We start from the raw sequence: 19,181 nt of genomic DNA on the forward strand, positions 1-19,181 counted from the left end.
CTGGCTGGGCCTGGAGAGACTGCAGAGAAAAGCTCAGGACAAAGGAAAACCAACAAAACCCCAGAGCTCTTGGTGGAGAAGCAGGGGAGGCACAGATGTTCAGTGACCCTCCAAAACCCCAAGCAGGCAGCACCCAAGCCAGGATCACAGCTCTTGCTACTTCTGCCTTTTGATTCAGCATTTGAGGGACAGGCTTAACTTACGTAAGAAAATAAAAATAATTTTAAATAAAACCCGTGTGCTTTAAGAAAAACGACTCATTGATTTTATTTCAACAGTAAATTTTAGAAACATGTTGACATACAGAAGTCCAAAAAAATATGAAGTCATAAATCACCTAGTTAATTTACTAAAGGGGAAAATACAGTACATCCAAGACTCAAACATCCTGTAAGTTTATACAAAAGCCAGACAGTAATAAACTGCATTAAAAAATAGATCAAGCATTACCTGACTGATTTGACATTGGCATTTGGCCCATTATTAAAAGGCACAGAAGACTGAGCAATGAAAGCGATCAGCATCACATCCATTATTGTCAGTAAATTCACCACCATTAGCATAAAACCCCATTATTAAACACACGTTTAATATTCACCATGTCGATCAGTAAGAAATCTCTCTGGAAGGAGTAAGAAAATAAACTTGGAAAAGGACAAACACTTAAATACGATGCAAAGACACTTCCTAGAAATCGACGCTCAAATCTTCTCCGGTTCCCCCTGGCCGGGTTATCAGTCAGCAATCACTCAGAAGGAGATTTAATGATCCACACACCCAACCAACCCTCCGGCAGTCCCGGGGCCTCTCCGGTGTGTCCTGGTCACACACAGCGCCGGCTGCTTCACCACCCCCAGAGTGTGGAACAGGTGGCCCGGCCCAAAGCTGCTGGGTTTGCCTGGTTTGGCTGCCTTTGGGGCTCTCCGAGTCAGCCCGGGTAGCACATGCAGCAGCCGGCCCCGGAGGACTCGGGGGCAGCCCTGTGCCGCACCTCCCCGAAGAAGCTCTCAGTCAGCTTGTGCTCCATGATGATGTCCTCCACCCGGGTGATGTACAGCAGGGATAGCAGCACCCCCAGGAACTGTCAGGGGAAGGGCAGCCACAGTCAGACAGCACACTCAGCTTATCTCACTGGAGCATTAGAAAGTTGTCATAGCTAGGGGAGGACTCAAAAAAACCAAAAACAAATCCACAACCCACCCCAAGCAAAAGCGAATTACCTCACCAAACCCTGCAACATATCACAGTGATGCTACTAAATTACCAGAATGCCACCTCAGCTTACCAGTTACATTACATGAGAGAAGAAAATTATGATTACAGTCAAATGAGGTTTCACCTAGCAGCAGATCAGATGTTCACACAGCGGCCCTCTCTTACCTGGGGCAGCAATATGCCCAGCAGCACGCCAGCCATGATGGTGTAGTTGTCCAAAAACCAAATGAGCACAGCATTCGTGCACCCTCGGATGTAGATGACATGCTGAACACTCAAGCGCTGCAAAATATCAGAGAAAGGGTTCAGCAGGCAGTTCCCCTGGTGTGTGATACAACTCAGGGAGGCAGATTTGCTTTGCCTTCCCAGCTCTTTAAACCCACTGAGTTTAACAAAGACCCCATCAGTAACTCTTCCTTCTGTTGTTTAAGCTGGTCCACACCTCAACAAATTACTCTAGTTTTCAAAAGTTATGGTACACCTGAGTAAGTTATTTAATTGTCTAAAATCTGTTTGTTGCAGCTATTTTTCAACAAGAAATGTACCCAATTCTCATTTAAGACCACTCGGAAAGCAGAGAAGTCTCTCTTTAGCTTTCATCTCCGCTTCCAAGTTGAATATACAACAGTGGAAAAATACAAATTGTGGACCAAGTGCTTTGCAAAAAGACCCTAAAGAGGAGAGGAACAAGAGGATTTCGGATTGAGTCCTGCAAGCTGTGGTGCTCTGTGACCCCCAACCCATAATATAGAAAGCACTTGAGGCTTCAGAGGGTCCTAAGCAGATGAATGGGGTAAAGTTAAGCATATGCTGAAGTGCTCCGTGTTAGAGCCCGGCTGGAGCGTTCAGGTGATTAAGCCACAAATCAATGAATCTAAACGAACATAAGTTGTATTTAAAGATAACCGGTAATCCCAAAAACCAACAACCGAGGCTGGCATTGTGCTCCAAGTGCCTCAAATGAGCTAGGGAGAGGAGTTTTTTCAGACCGGCCCCTCGCCCTGCCTCGCCCCAGCACTCCAAAGCCAGGAGTGGAGAACTCAAGGCAGATCCAATTACCGATTTCCCTTCTTAATTACTCTGCAATTACTGCCTTGAGCCGGCAGTCTCTCCTCCTCTGGAGTCACTGGGGCTGTTCCCAAAGGGAAGGCTGAAGGAGGAGGCCCCATCCCACTCCTGGAGAGAGGAGGAGGCGGCCAACACAACCAGGGAAGTCCCACTGCTTTTCCAGGAATACTATCACAGGCTTCAAAATAAAACACACCCACTCCTGGGGTATAAAATACTGGAAAACAGTTAAGTTGGCTTTTATCAATGCCAGTTTTACTCAGTGAGAAACTTTGGCTTTTAGGTACTAAAAGCTTTCCCCAACTCAAGTCACTGCTTTGAATTTTGAAAGCAGCTTTTTATGCATTAATTGTGCAATTAGCTAGGGGAAGTTGTCAACAAACAAGGAATCATGGAATATGCAAAGAAAGGAAGACACAAACATCAAACAAGATTAGATTTTCCTCATATATGGAAATTATTCCAGAAAAAAAGAACCATTTTAATTGCTGATTTAAGTGTCTGGCAGATTAAAGCACACAGCTAAAACACTTTTATAACACACAAAAGAAAAATGCAGAGAAGCAGCACCCTCTGCCATGATAGGGTGGGCACTGATTTTGTTACCTCTTGATCAATGGTTTTGTATCCACACATGGTGTTGATAATGTCTGTCTGAAAAGAAAACAAAATTTATGAACTGCACCAGGAAACTGCAAAAAAATCACAAAAATATTATTTTTACTCTGTGCTCACCCAGCTCTTATAGAAGCAATGACAGGATTATTTTCCAATCCAACACCAGTTTATCCCAGCAGCCCCAGTGTCAGATTTAGTTAGAGCTCTATGTGATTTTAGAGGAATGAGTATTGTCAGTGTGTCACAAGAACCATGTGAACCATTTCTATCCAACAAAACCAGGGTGGCACCAGCAAATAACATGAGCTGTGACAGAGCTGTGTGACACAGCTGTTTCCACGGAATGAACAGCTGGACCTCCTCTTAAAGCCTTAATAATTTAACACAACTTATTACTAAAACCAGGGGTTAACACAGCCTTCATGCCAAGATGATGACAAATTTAAACTCAGAAATACCTTCAGTTTCAAATAACTTCCAATACTACGAATGCTTTTTGCAAGACTAAATTCCTTACAATATTCATACAATACTATTATATACATGAATATAAACCCCATATATTCAAAAGAGACTGAGTTCTTGCATTCACCACAGATTACTAACACATTTCCTGTAGCCATCTGTGTGTTCTGTGGGTTTCAAGGTTCTACCTAGAAAGGCTGGAAAAGCCAACCTGAAAATACTGTCCTTCACTTAGAAACCATCCAATGTAAAAACCCACTGGCATCAAAGGAAGCAGTGAACAAAGCCAAAGACATGGAGGAAAAAGGGAACTTTTTAAGCCCCCCAAAAAGCTGGGATCTCACCTTGAATGCACAACTGTCTGACAAACAAGGTTCAGCACATTCCTAGAAGGAAAGGCTTGGACTATTCCACAGGGCTGTTGGGAAACTGTGTGGGGTACCCACCTGCCAACCACATGTAATAAATACACTTGGAAGTCAGTATCAATATTAGGCAGCAGTGTGTTGTACTGGCTGTGAGTGATCTCATGTTCCCAAAACTGTTGAAGCCTGACCAACCCACACGTGATGACTCCCAGAATATGTGACCACAAGGAAGGCAGTCCCCTCATATAACTTTAAACACAGAATTTGCTGACAGGACATCATGGCATAAGAAAATGTACACAGAGGAGATAAACACATTGGAAACAGAGGATTAAAGGCATTTGGGACTAAGTTCTATCTGCTACACTAGTGTAAATTGCTAATAAATAATTTGACTTAAACATAGTTCCTTCAGAGCCCCCCCAGGATGAGCTGGCTGGTGTTAGCAGAAGGCTTTTACAGAAGATCAGAATCCAGGCACCAACATTAGCGGGAGTTTTCCATGACTACAAAGCCAATGAGTAATCACAAACCATATCTGCAGCTTTCCAGAACAGAAACCAGCCTGTATTTGGAAGGATTTGTCAAACACACAAGATTGATGCATATTCTGGCTGTTTCTTCCCCGAGGCAGCCATGCACAGCCCTGGTGCTGGTGTTACTGTGCCCAGACTGCACAGCACAGCAACAGCATCTCCTTGCTGCAGAGCCACGAGCCCTCACCTGCTGCAGCACCTGGAGGAACCACACTTCAGTTTGGGGCTTCTCCCTGCCTTTCAATTATCTTCCCTGACCTTAACACTTGACAGGCTACAAGCAGCCTAATGTCCTCCCTCCCCAGCTGTCAGTGAAGCTCATGGAGAATATACTCCCCATTTTTCCCTGGAGAAGTTTTTGTTACAGTGCTTTCCCTTTCCTGAAGTCAAAATCCTGAGTTGTTCTGCTCCATCCAGCTGCAAATTCTTTCTCTCAAACACCGAGGACTCAAAGCATAACTGTTCAGCTTTGGTTTCTGAGAATAAATCAAAGCTCATCACAGATTTAAACAGAGCCATTCCCACACACCAAAAATGTGTAAGCACACATAATAAACGCTTTCCTATGACAGATATTTCTCAGCAACACCTAGCAGGATTACTGACACAACCATTGCATCTGTTTTTCCTTTCTTTTAATTAAACAGCCATGCTCAAGGCAGATGTTAAAGGGCAGCCCAAACCAGGCAGCAGCAGGATATCCATCCTGAGCTCTGCTCTTAAACACACCCAATCTCTGCCTTGTGTTCAGACTAGAGACCAAAACCCAGTGAAGCAGGGACTGCTTGTACTGGAGTAGTTGAGGAATAGTTCTTTTTCAAATTCAGTATTGCATGTATCCCTCAAACGAAGAGCACTGAATTATAGAATTAATTAAAGCACATTTGCATGAAAATCAACACCTGCTCCTAATGCTGTCAGCACCAGTTAGTACCAGTTCATCATAGGCTGAGAAACTGGTTGACTCCAGTCCTTCCAGGATTTTAGAGGCAGTAGTTTTCAAGGATCAGTTGAGGCAGACCTGTGCCCACAACAAGCCCTGACCCTGAGGTCAGTTGCCCACATTTTTGAATTATTCTGGAGATGACAAAGTCATTCTGGTTTTTAATTCACACAGCAGCTGGAGCACATCCCTCTGACCCCCAGACACAGAAGCCACCAGGTCCCAAGCTTCCTGGCAAAGCTGGAGAAGCAGACCCTGAGGAAAACACCAGAAAAACTGAATTTCAAGCAGCTCTGGTTCAGGAGAGCCATGAGATTAATGGAGTTCCCAGCATCCCTTCTGGGGCTGGGGAGTGGGTCAGTAAAATGGACCACAGCCAACACATCTAATCCATTATTTTCTCCCTTTCAAGCTGTCAAGTCCCACGGATTCACTGGGGAGTAAAGGACCCATTTTCCCTCACTTCTTACCCCAAACTACCTAAAGTCAGGTACCTTTTTAAGGCAACACCAGTGATGCTGAGATGCCAGGACTTACCTTATTCCTGATGCAGCAAGTGTAGGGCACGCCACAAGCCAGTGGTCCTGGAGCTGCACAGCTGTGGTACACATTTTGGGACCAATCTCTATAATCTTCCCCACCACAGCACTTAAACTGGAAAAAAGAAACCCAAAAAGACACAAAACTCAATGATCGCAAAAAGGTCTTCTCTAACCTAAATGGTTCTATCGTTCAAAAAGGAGAAAAAAAAAATTGCACCTTAAACTCTTTGAACAAGTAGAAAACAAAGTAAGAATAAAACAATTTTAAAAGCCCTGAGTGACCAAAAATTTTGTCATTTTATCAGCAAACCACATATGAATGTGTATGATAAATACAATTTTAAAGAATTAAAGATATCGGTAACATTCCTCTGTCACTCATTGAACCAGGGTGCCAGAGCAAAGCACTTGGTGCTAACTTCCACCTCCCATCTTTTCTGAGTTGAAAAATTATCCTTCCAGCTCTGGACATCATTAAACAGTATTTTTACATTGACTCTATCTTGACCTGTAATCTACCTCTGCAGTTGTTCTAAGGATTATGACTGCATTTCCAATTGGATCTGAAAGACAAAAGACTTGCTCTAAGGCATAAATTAATGTCACCAAAATACTGTGGGTGTAATTTAGAAGAACTGAAAGCTGCAAACAGACACTGTAAGTTTACACTGACTTAATATAAATATTCACTTTATAATTTAAACGAAGGGAAAAGGAGGAGTTCATTTAATCACCAATGTGTATGTATCCATAACTTTGGGCAGTGCATGGAAACTTTAGAGCATTATGAAGTCTAATGACAAAATTTCCTCAGGATGGTCTGCTTTTGACACACTTTCCATGCTAACTTTGTTTTTCAAAGCAGGCTGCCATCTCCATAACGATGTCCTAGAATCACTAGTATCACTTCCTAAGTCAATTTTCTTAATAACCATTACTTGGCACAGTCACAGTCATCACATGGGCCCTGACATCACATTTCTGAACACTTTTTGCTTCTTCTACAGTCTCTGAACTGCATGGCAGAACTCTTCAATAGCCCAATAAACATTTCAACAGACCAGCCTTATTAAAAAAAAAAAAAAGGCTGTGAGTCAACACCATTAAGTCATGCTCAGCTGGGCTCACTACAGTCTCTGATTTTTAATTACAGGTAAATACTCTCCCATTGGTATTTCCTTCCAATAACCACCTTGTTAAAAGAGCTCTGTGCATGCCCTGGAGCAGCCACACAAAGGCCCAGGCTGTAGCAGCCTAAATGCCACCTCATTTCTCTTTATCCAAAGCCTCCTGTTAACAAGATGCTTCTCAGTCTCAATCTCTTGGACCAGCCAGCAGAAACGTTGAGTGCAAGGCCATGGGTGGAATTTAGGCTGAATTCATCTGAATCCGGCTGTGGGGCCACTTAAAACCTACAGGTTTGTAGGATCTGACCTTGAGCATTTGAATTGCACATGCCAAGGAAAAAGCTGCATTTTGGCCCTCTCTTCTTGCAGTGATGTAAGAGGGTTTTAAATGCCAGCTGGAATTCTGGATTAATTCAGCAGGAACACCATAAGAGATGACACACAAGATCCCATCCCCCTCATCTGTAACAACTTGATTGTCACATCACTGGAAAAACTCAAAGCTGTTGCTGAGTTAGTCCAAGAGGAAAAAAAAAAACAAACAACAAACCTGTTTTTGAACAGAATCCATGATGTTCTTGAAATCTAAATCATCATAATAATTCTCAATTCCTCTTCTAATGTTATCATTCAGAAATTTGATTGTCTAGAAAGCAAAAGGAAAACAAGATTCATGGGTTGCACAATGGGCAGACGGGCTGGAACAGAATTAGAAGAGCAGGTTAAAATGACAACTATAACTGATGAGCACAAAAGAAAAGGCTTTTTTTTTTTCTTTTTTTTAAGAGAAAAAACCAAAACACTCATTAAAAACAAAATTTAGCACAGACCTGCAGGGACCAACCATCTGCTCTCCTCTATGGAAGCAGCCTCACTGCTGGGTGTGGGCTGGGAAGTGCAGCACCTCTCACTGCTGAGACTCTCCAAGCATCTCCTAGAAATGGTCCTGTTATCTCCAGGCAGGATCCCTGTCACTGGGGACCCTCATCATCTTCTGGATGCCAGAGCAGTGGGTTTGAGTGCTGGATCTTGGCACCATGGTCTGCACCACGCCCTGAGCAACACAACTTGACTGTGTCACCACCGTCCATGAATTTGATTTTCCAAGAATTTTCCACTAATTTGATTTTCCAAAGAGTCTGTAATTGCCAATAGAGAGCTTTATTCCACATGGAGTGGAATAAAAGGTCTATCTGTATGTTTTACAGTGGTTGTTTTGAGAAATATGGGACTGGGGCAATGGCAGATATAAAATGGTATCTCCTCAGCACGATGTATTAGAAATTAAACAACAAAGTGTTTTTAAAGTCCAGAAGATGAGAAAAAAGAAAAAAAGTAGTATTTTGTTTTCAAGATCCAGCGCACTCTAAGCACAGCAAAACCGGGGACTAATCACAACCAGAATGTAACAACTTTCCTTTCAATTCAGCTGCTGAAATGGACAAAGTTAAAGCCTTACAGGTCAGAGAACCTGAAATACACCCACTCATCTTCTCAGTGTTACGAACTGCAACACTTACAAACTAACCAGAACAAAAACGATTATCACATCAGTGATGAAAAATAATACAGGACCCTCCAAACTGGTCAAGAACCTCATTTAGACTCTACAGATTTGAAAAGGAAGTAAAGAAAGAAACAGGAAAAATGCACATAACATGCAAAACAAACAGGACTTAAATAGAGGCTACTACCCTAAGCTTCCATGAATACATTTTTGTTCTCCCCCTACTAAACCAAAATTCTCCACTAACCTTGAAAAACAAGGGAAGAAATCTGCCCCTATGTGTAGGGACTGCTATAAATCAAAGCACAGACATCTACAGACATCTAGTACTTGCCACAGTGAATACATTTACGTTTTAAAGCATTTCTAACTGAAAAAAATAGTCTGCTGCTTTCTGTGCAGAAAAGTCAAGGGTTGAATACAGTTACAGCATGCTTGTCAATGATGGAATCTCCTGTAGAAATTTTTTTATGTTGCTTACGGATGTGGGCAGGGAAGAGCTGTCCTTTAACTGAGGCAAAACATTTGGGCCACTAAAAAACAACAGTCTCCAAATCCATCTGGAAACTTCCCAAATTAGCAGTCAGACCCAGATGGCAGAACAGAAGAAAGCATTTTGTCATACATGGAGAGCTGGAAACTCATTTTGCCTGCATTGCACATTTGTAGTCACCAGATCGTCTCCAAGTTTATTAACCTGGAATTTGTCTCCGGAATGGTGGCAAACCCCACCACTGAACCCTGAAAAGCCTGGCCCTGTCTTCAGACTGCCATTAATGAGTGCTCAGGTGACAACAGCTGTTATTTAGCAGAGCTGAATCATATCAAAACCTGAAGCAAGCAGCTCACCTGGTTCCTGAAGATCAGGGCCACCACTCCACCTGTCAGTTCAATCAGCAAGCAGATACCAAGGATGTACATGAACTGCAGGAAAACAAGTGCAAGCAAGTCATTAGACAGAACTCCAATTACTCCTTCAGTTAGCGCCCTTAAGTCTAGCTTTCAATTGCCAATGCACTTGGCTATCAGCACGGCATTTTAAAGGAAAATAGAAAATTATAGGTTTGCTCTTATAAAACTGTCAATGTCACAAAAAAGTCTTTTTTCCTCACTAAAATTATTCTGAGTTTTGCCCAATTGGCAAGCACACTATTTTTCTGCTCTGAACGGACTTAAAACCATGAGATGTAATTATCCTGCCAAGATATTCCTTTCCACAACAGCATCTCAGAGCAGCATATTGATGGACTGTTACAAACCACACCACACTTCATGTTTTTATGCTTCCTACAAAACCAGTGCTTATCTGTTAGCTTTCAATTAGTGCATAAAGCAGCACACCTTAAAATAATCCAAACCACCTTCTACTACACTGCCAGTGATATATCAAAGCAAAATTCCAAGCTTGGTACCTTTTCATGTGTTACTTCCCACATTCATTTGCTCACAAATGCACTCACACACAACCACATGTGCATCCATGATTGCCCATCAAAACATGTGCAAAATGTGAAAAATATGAAGAAATCTTTTGCACTGTGAGAGAGCTACAGCATGTCAGTACTTGAAATGTTTTTCCAACCCTTCAGGCATAAAAGATGGGTGTTAAGTGAATTTAGGTCTGCTGTATAACAGTGAACTTGAAGTTTTATGATCCCTTGTCTGAAAATAATCCCTAATGCTCTCCTCTGAAAGCTGCTTTAACTCCTGTGCGCTCAGTGACAGTGTCAGGAATTCACCAGACAGGTATCTTTTCTCCTGCTAAATCTGGAATCAGCCTGGGAAGCTGGCATCAGGGACTTGCTTTGTTGAATACCCAGCTGGGTTTGCTACCAGAACAGGAACAGAAAATGTTCCTGGCATCTGACACACCACCATGCTCAGTGGGAAAGAAGCCTAAGGAGGGACTCTCAGTAAAATTCCAGTATAACCTCAAAATCCATGGTTATTTCTGGCTTTGCCCTCCATAACAAACCACATATTTAGCATTTTGTTAGACTGAACTGACATGACAAGGCCAGGTTGGGTTGGGTTTTGAGCAACCTGGTCTAAGTGGAAGGTGTCCCTGCTCATTGCAAGGGAGTTGGACTAGGTAGCCTTTAAAAGGTCCCTTCCAACCCAAACTCTGTGTGATTCTGTGTAGGTGAAAATGAAGTTTGCACACTTTAATTTTAATTACTCTCATGTGCAGCTTCCATCTGCAACTGTAGCATTACCCAGGAATTTCCCTAAAATTCACCTTTTCAGAGGCACGGGGGGAAAAAACCTTGTCCCTTTCATTTCACCCTCAGGGCCCTCCTCTCAAAGGCCCGAGCTCCAGGTCTAACTTTGAACACACATTTCTCCATCTCCCCTCTACATTCCACTTCCCAGGGGAGGACAGACAGACTCCAGCCATGCTGGACATCAGCCTGAGCCAGGGTTTCTCTTTCTTCCTCTGGGTTTAAACCAGCAGCCAGCATCAACTGGTACGTCAGCAGCTGAGTTTGCACAAGATACACAGCCACTGATAATAACTCACATTCCTGGTTATTTTCCACAGCACCTGAACTGCTAGGAAGCTGCTTTTCCCAGCGCTGGGCTCAGACCCTTGCTGGTCATGTCAGGGGCAAGACCCAATGCTGCTGCTCCCTGAGGGAGGTACCACAGCCACTAAACTCAGATTTAACTGAAAGTTTTAAAAAAGCAACCTTGTTAAAAATTTTCAGTGCAGACATAGTTCTAGGTTCACATCTAGAGGACATAGTGAAAAGCAAAAGCAACAAGCCTTAGAAACTAGGAATAAAAATTCCAACACTTACTGCTTGCAGAAGGCATAAATTGTCTCTTAGAGAAGCCAGTACACCCACAAAGGATACCAGGAACATTACAATGCCCAAAAGTATTAAAATAATTGCTGGGGCTAGAAAGGCACTTTCTAAAGTTTTGTATTTCTGTCTTTCAATTTCTGCATAAATCCCAACAGCGAGGACGAGGGCTCCGATCACCTGGAAGAGAAACAGAGGAAAGCACAGATGTTACTCCTTCTCCCAGTAAACACAGAGATGACAGGTTGTGAGTACACAGGAGCCTATCACTGCTCACTTCAGGATTCATTATAAACAATGAAACACCCAAAGCAGAAGTCTGTCTGTCCTTCTCTCTGTGTGTATAAACATATAGAAATATGTATATGTGCCTCTAACAGAACACAGTTTCTCAGCTGGTCTGCAAACAGCCTATCTGTCCCTTCATATCAACTCCTACTGTGTTCAGGCTCAGTGAAGACAGTCAGATATTTCCTCTACCTCCATTCCTCCTGCCATCAGGAGAAAGGCACCAGATTAAAAACTAAAAATAAAACCAAATTAATTTTGAAATTATGTCACTTTCTTGAGAAACTACCAGATAAGGCTGACATGTGAAATAGAAAGGGACATATTTAATTTAATAAGGTAAAGATATTTCAATCAAAATAATTAGCTAAGTCAAAATCACTTGGTATTAAAATTATGGTGTGCTGCAAATCACTTTGAATTATGCTGAATTAATTAAAATAAAAAATAGCCCACAATACTTAATTACAAAAATTGCAGTGGAAAAACTTTGCTGCTGACTCCACCAGCCAGACACATTGTCAGGGAAGAGACCAGACACCAATCAATCATTTTGGCAATCTGATAAACAACACTCCCCTTTCCTGACCTGACATTTCCACAGGAAACACGACTCTGCTCTCTGCACACCAATGCTTCTTAATTTTACTTCTAAATTTTTAATTTCACTTCTTAATTTTGGATATGACACAAAAGACATAGAGGGACACACAATGTGAGTTATGAGCTCATGAGCCAAACAGTTGAAATACTTTTTTAATTATGGGATATCTTAAAATAAATAGCAACTTACTGGAAGTTCTTGATTTTCTACAGAAATTAATAAGGACACCAAAGGACAATATGTAGGGAATGCCACCAGTTTGTCATTTAAAGAGAGAAAATTCTCAGAAGGGTTCACCCATATAAAGTAAATATACTGAAGCTATTTAAAAAGCAACTTAAAAATTGACCAAATTGAGAATAACCCCAAAACCAGATTCTCCTGGAAACACTGAAGTGCCATTAACAGCAATAACTCTTGCCTGGTAGATCCCTTTAAAAAAAAAAATATTAAAAGTAAATAAATAAATAAATAATTTTTTAAAAACCCACAAAAACAAACCTGGACATATACCACAGGTATTAAAGCTTGATCAGGATTATGAGAATTTCAGCAGAGTGTTGTTTCAAGACTAGAACTTTTTACTGAAATGTCTTTTTCTTAACCACAGTTTTCTCATCAGAGCACGAAATTTCAGGGAGTTTTTTGACTAAAAGGTGCCTGTAAGTAAAATACAAGATACTGCCTACATTAAGAACTTAATATATATAAATACATATAGCATCTTCATACACACATATCTTCAACCCATGCCCTCCAAGATTTACGCTTTCATAAGCTTCTATTTTCTTAAGCATTTAATAAAAATCTTTTAAACCTTTAATGTGATCAGGCCAACAGCAGCATTTACTCATGGCAAGCAGATGTGCTGACCCAGCAGCCATCCCACCCGAGTCTCCTGTGCCATCTGTGCTCTCCCTTCCTGTGCCTGGGGGGGTGGGAGACACAATCCTTACATCACGGGCTGTTTATATCCTGCATCCTTCACAACAGCTCCAGTTTGGCAATTCCAGCTGTGTGCACAGGAAGAATTAACTGCCCCAACTCACATTAAATGAGCATCCACCAGCAAATACCAGGGGATTTCTCTGGGGCTTTTGCATACACAGAAGCTGCTTTCCCAAGAGAAAGCAGAAGCATTTATTTACTTATTTATAAGCAGAAGCTTTAACCCTGTATTTACAGTTCTTTCTCTTAAATAAAGCTCAACAATAGCACCTTCTGTTTAAAATGCTGGATTTTGTTTCAGCTGGGCAGGAAAATGATATTACAGCCCCATTCACCAGCAGAAAAGTTGTCTGGAAAAGTTACAGCGACAGCTAGTTTTTAAAAAGCCCTGGGAGACAGGGGAAGACCACAAGGCCTGCAGGAAACATCCCCTCCAACACTCACAGCAATGCTTTAATTTCCTTTCTGCTTTGGATAAGGCTGGTATTTAGTTCCTGGTGGGGACTCAAATCTGAGACTTCACCTCTTGTAATGTACCAGAGGAACTGCAACAGCAGGGAGGGAATGGGATGAACTCAGCATCCAGCAGGGCAAAGCCCCAAACAGCAGCAGAACATCACAAACCATCCAATATTCAAGAAAGCAAATACTCCCCCAGCCAAGCTTTACTCCCATTTACACTGATTAAAGAAAAAAAAAAAATCAAAACAACAAACTCAGCAAGAATAACAGTGCTGAGAAGAGAGCCAAGAGACTGACATTTACAGCTGATGAGATCTGCTTTGCTAAGCGGGAATAAAGGAGAATTCCGCGAGCGAAGCCCACACGCCTCACACAACCCGGCGTGTGCTCGGCCCCAGCGCCAGCAGGATGCTGCCCAGCCTTCCCAAAACAACTCCCTGTCATTCCCCATCCTTCCTTCCCCCTGTCACAGCCCCCATCCTCCCTCTCCCACAGCAAACCATCTCCCTGGCACAGCCAACAAATGGAAGCTCTCGCTTATAAACGAGGGCAGAGCATTGAAAATCCAGAGCAAGTGACTACAAAGAGTCAATAAAATGCTCAGGCTGCCTGAAAGAGGCTTTGTCCTCCACGGGCGCTCCAAGGATGGTTTCAGGAGGGCCCTCTCTCTGCCACCAGATGAATGTTTACATCCCACCAGCAAGGGCCCTTGCTGCCGACAGAAACGCAGGGCAGACAACAAGCACCAAGGACACACTGCAGGACAGGGGTCTGAAAAATAACACAACAAATTGGAATGTCCCTTTTCCGAAACTCACAACTGCAGAATAGCTGTGGAGGAACACAGGGAGCATCAGGAGCCTAAACCCAAGAGTTGGTTTGTCTGCTAAGACAGACAAAAGATATCCAAGATCCCAAAAAGCCTGAATTACACCGGAACACTTTGCATGTCAATCTTTGTTCATTAAATCAATGGTTGAATCTGACACTCATATCAAAGCTGGTGTATCTAAGCCTCTTCTCCCACGCAGCAAAGCAAAACGTTATGCTCCCAACTGGTAAATACCATGTCAGACAAAAACAGACCAGCCAAACTAGAACTTAAGCAGCATTTAAAGTGAAAAAGCTATTTAGAAAAAACCCTGCACCTCTGACATCAGCACCACTTGAAGGCAGCATCTCCCCAGTATCCCAGAGCCTGAAAAAAGCAACTTTAAAAATCACGGTGCTTACAAAGAGCACTTGCAAAGGGCCCCAGGGGCTCCTTCCAGCCCAGGGGGCGCCTGGTGTGGATTTACCACATGCCAGAAGTCAGTGGTCCGGACCCATCAGCTGGGACTCTCTGGCTTTACCAGACACCTGGATGAGGACAGCAGGTGCCACACCCCTGTAAACTCTAAAGTCTGTCAGCCTCACCCTGCCCAGGCTCAGCAGAGCACATACCCAACACGCCGAGGAGTGACGCTGTGGGGCAAAGGCTCTTTGCCCACCTCCCCTGCACGACAGAGCTGCATTTTAATACGCACCATGAAGGATTTTCACCTGCCAAACTTCCAACCCCTGCACGTCCCCCTCCGCCAAAACCAGTTTGTCAGTCCCTCGGCAAGCACGGGGCGCTGCCCCCGCGACCAAAGGCGTGAGAGCCGCCACCTCAGCCGCGGAAACATCCATTTATTGCTAAAGCCGGGGCCCCGCGGGGCCGGGCTGCGGGACTCCCGCTCCGAGCCGCGCCCGCCGCCCCCGGAGCGTCGCTCACCCAGAACGTGGTGGAGTAGGTGATAAGGGTGAGCTTGAGGCACAGGTAGGAGAGCCGCCCGCAGTACCGCGCCTGCTCCGGGTCGCCCGCCGCCATCCTCTCTCCCTCCCTCCCTCTCTCCCTGCGCGGCACCTGCCGCCGCCCCGCCGGGCCCTCCGCCCCTTCCCGGCGCCCGGGAGCGGCCGCCCCGCCGGGCGGGCCCGGGGCCGCCGCCGCTTCCGGCACCGCGGGGCGGCACGGGCAGCGCGGGGAGCGACCGGCCGGCTCCGCTTCGCCCTGCGTCTTTTCTTCTTCTCCTCGCTTTTTTTTTTTTTTTTTTTTTTTTTTTTTTAATTCCCTCGGCCCGGCCGCTCGGTCGGGATTAGCCCCGCAGCCGGAGGGCGGCAGGAGAAATAGATCTGCCTGCTCCAACAGGAATCTGGCAGTGCCGCCGGAGCGCTGCACGCATCCCCCAGACCGCTGTGATCGCCATTAAAGCGGGACAAAAATACGGCCGTGGGAAGCCGCTGCATAGGCGCTCAGGTTTTTGGTCGAGCATCCAAAACCATGGCAAAGCAGAATACACCCTACACCAGCGGGAGGAAGCGTTACCAGGGCATTTACCAGGGCACCGGCCGCGGTTTGTGTCTGCACCGGCGGTCCTCCCCGACCCGCTGCTGTGACAGTGGGTCCGTGTTGGGTCTGACACTGCCATCATGAACTGCAAACGCCATTCATGCCTCCGGGATGAAATAAGCCCTTTCAAGCCTGCAGTGCTGCACTCCTGTCCCACAAAAGGGCTATTTTCCCTCGGGGAAAAAAAGTCATACAAAGTGGCAGACAACTGTCACAGAGTTGGTTGTTTCATCCTGGCCCGGAGCAGAGACAGATGGCACTGAATATCAGTGTCTGGTGTCAGAGGAGATGAAGTCGGGTGGCATTTATCCTTAAGTTACCTAGCAAAGAGACTGGAAAACCTCTGAGCTGCATACAAAAACTGTGTGAACATTCAGGCACACATCATTTCTTCAGGTCATACAGTTCACCAAAATCTCATTTCTAAAGGCTAAAAAATATCCCTGGGTAATTCCATTACAAAAAGTACCATTGCTATCGCCTGCAGTGCTGCTACACTCCGCTTCTGGAGAACAATCTAGCCCAGGACACTCTCAGCAAAAGAACAACTCTTCACCTCTAATGTTTCTGACTGTAATACAATGTCCTAGAGCATTCATGCTCTAAAATATCAACAACTTCAATTTCCAGAGAGATTTGCAAATACCTCTGACACTTAGCAATGGCATGCAGGCTGGAAATCCCATAACATGTAGTTCCTGGGAATTAAGTGTCTGTCACATGGTCTCTGTGTCTCATGGGTGTCATTCACATCCAAGCATGTTCTTGTCACTTAGGCATCTTCCTTGTTTGAGTATTTAACTAAATTTATTGTTCTGCTTGGACTTTTTTAATGCCTTATCTTGTCCTTTGTGCTGATTCCTGCACAAAAAATTCAGGGCACATCCTGCTGGATGGGGAAGCTGAGTAAAGGAGTGTCCATTTACCTGTTGTTTTCCCTCAGGACTGAGTCAGTGTATCAAAACAATTATGAACATAACAGTTCCTGTTATGAAACTGCATGACAATAATTTCTTTTCCTGAATGCCAGACTTTGCCTATACAAATGGCAAGGTTTCTGGGTGCAATTATATTTAGCAGCAATTATATTTAGGTGGTTAAAGTAGGATGTTATGAACTGCCTGAGGGTCCAACATGGTTGTGTTCTCTCCCCCTCAGCCCAGTGCAGCACAGGGCTGCAGTTTTCCAATTAAGAGCCTGGCAGATTGTTCATTACAGCATCTGCTCCTGGGACCATCCAACAGCACAACTAGCAGTGGTTTTGTTCATGCTAAGGATCAGTAACTTCCACATTTCCTCACTCATCAGCAGGGGTTGTCCTAAAGACACCAAATGCGGAGCATTTGCCCCAGGGCTTTAGGAGCTCTGCAGAAAGAAGTGAACTACAGCTTGCCCTCCACCAAACCATGTTAGAGAGATCCAAACCTTTTCAGTGCTACCAGAGGCATTTTTGCTGCTTCCTTCCAGCCCATGTCTGGCTAATGAAGCTGCAGGCCAGCTGCACTTTGCCCCACCCAAAGTGGATGCTCATGGTCCTCATGTCCTGCTCTTAGAGCTGTTCCTTGGACAAAGGTTCTTCCTTCAAGAGCAGAGTCCAACTTACAATACAATTAAAGCCTCTATTGCCTATATTACCACTTGCAATACAATTAAAGCCTCTATTGCCTATATTACCATGTATTATGTTTCCAAAACGCAAAGCACCCCTCAATCACCCTTCCTAACCTTGCAGACCCACATCTTTTGTTTGCATCTCTCACTCTTTGCTCAGACCTGGGACTGGTGACTCAGCACAGTAACATTTGGCCTTGACTATCCTGCCCATAATAAAACAATAGTGAAACCAGCCAAACCCAAACCCCCTGCTCTCAGGTAGTCCCTTTCTCTGGGATAACTCCAAAACCACTGGCAAAGAAGGTTTTACCTACTGTCTCAGGCAAAAGAAGCTTCCCTGAGGAATCTGGAGCCGACCTGTGTCAAAAATTGCTCCAGTTTTCCAGTCAAAAGGCTGATAGCACACACTAAATCGCTGGCCGAGCTCCAGGGTGATAAATAACCTTGTCAATGCACAACCAGCAAACGAATAAAAGGTGTGGGTGTGTCTCGGGTTTGGTTTTCTTTGCCCGAGATTCCAGGTGGTGGTTCGAGGGAGTCTTTTCTGCCCTCTGAAGGCTCTGAGTCTGTGCTCGGCACAAGAATGAAACAGAGTCTCCAAGGTCTTGTTTTTTCTTGGTTTCTCGTGTGTTTATTATTTCTTATCTCACAATTTTCTCTGTGCCCGGCCAAGGTGTTCACAGCAGCTCGGACACAATGTGACTCCCCCTGTGATGGGGCATTGCTTTTATACAGATAACTACATGTCTATTATTTACCATTTCATACCAATGCCTAGTGCCTATACTAGAAGGGTCATTTCTACTTTGACCCAATCCCCTCAAACTACCTTGTGCCCACGTCACTGCAGAAAATGGATGCCAAGGGAGAACAAGAAGAACTCAGGGTTCTACCCTAAATCCTCCATCATGTTCCCTAATTCTAAGAACCCAAACCTACAAAACTTTCCACTCGGTGATTAGCTACACTATTGTCTGTTATACATTTGTGAGTTGTAATTCCTCTCTGTGTTGGAAGTTTTTCTCATGGACTAAAATCAAAGACTGTGTCCTCCTGGGCTCTGTGCCAGGGTCTCAAACCCCTCTGCACAGACCCCAGACCCTCTTTCTCAGGTCCCAGGCCTCTCTACCGAGGTCTGTGACCTTCCAGGGCATCCAGAGGGATGCCCTGGTCTCTGACAGGTGTGGATACAAGAAGGCAAATCACTCCTGACTCGTATGATGAAATGTTGACCAAAGGGTGGCTGCTCTTCGATTATCACCTGAGTAACAGATCAGATACCGGGGCAGATGGTTCACAAGAAGGTTCCTAAGAAACCTCAGCTCCTTGACCATCTTCACAGTCAGCTGAGAGAGGTTACAGCTTCACCACTGAATGGTCAATAAATGCAGCCCTTTTTCTAAGCTCTTGCTTCTGTTCTACTTTCCATAACTGATAAAGCACTTTAATGCACATTTCCAGCGAAATGTATGGAGGTTTTTGCTCCTATAATCCTTCAAATTTGCAGGGATTTGAGACAGCATGTAGAAAAAAAAATGAAGAACACTTTTAGCTGTTGAATTCATATTGCAAGTCGTGAACAACCCTCCTGAACTGCATACAGAAAGTGGAAGGTCCCTAAGCTGTTTAATGAGCTGTCAGCGTAAGACTTTGAAGAAGCACCTGGAAGAGCTTTGCAATGCACACTAAAAGATATGT

At 44.1% G+C, this 19,181-nt stretch overlaps 1 protein-coding gene across 2 annotated transcripts; it reads right to left on the bottom strand.

Annotated features, from left to right (window-relative positions):
• Positions 1–254: 254 nt before the first annotated feature.
• Positions 255–15,782, bottom strand: TSPAN15 (tetraspanin 15). Of its 2 annotated transcripts, none has more exons than XM_083866931.1 (8): positions 15,255–15,782; positions 11,191–11,376; positions 9,239–9,313; positions 7,433–7,528; positions 5,751–5,867; positions 2,890–2,937; positions 1,381–1,497; positions 255–1,081 (listed from the first exon to the last, which is right to left on the bottom strand). In XM_083866931.1, the coding sequence occupies exons 1-8, from the start codon at positions 15,348–15,350 to the stop codon at positions 929–931; spliced, it is 888 nt and encodes a 295-aa protein (XP_083723057.1). In that variant the 5' UTR covers positions 15,351–15,782; the 3' UTR covers positions 255–928. The 2 variants fall into 2 exon arrangements, with proteins under 2 accessions (XP_083723057.1, XP_083723058.1); XM_083866932.1 differs by lacking the exon at positions 15,255–15,782 and adding an exon at positions 15,025–15,203.
• Between the last annotated feature and the right edge of the window lie 3,399 nt (positions 15,783–19,181).

The sequence above is a fragment of the Zosterops lateralis genome, assembly GCF_965231275.1.
Source record: "Zosterops lateralis genome assembly, chromosome: 8".
NCBI lineage: Eukaryota > Metazoa > Chordata > Aves > Passeriformes > Zosteropidae > Zosterops > Zosterops lateralis.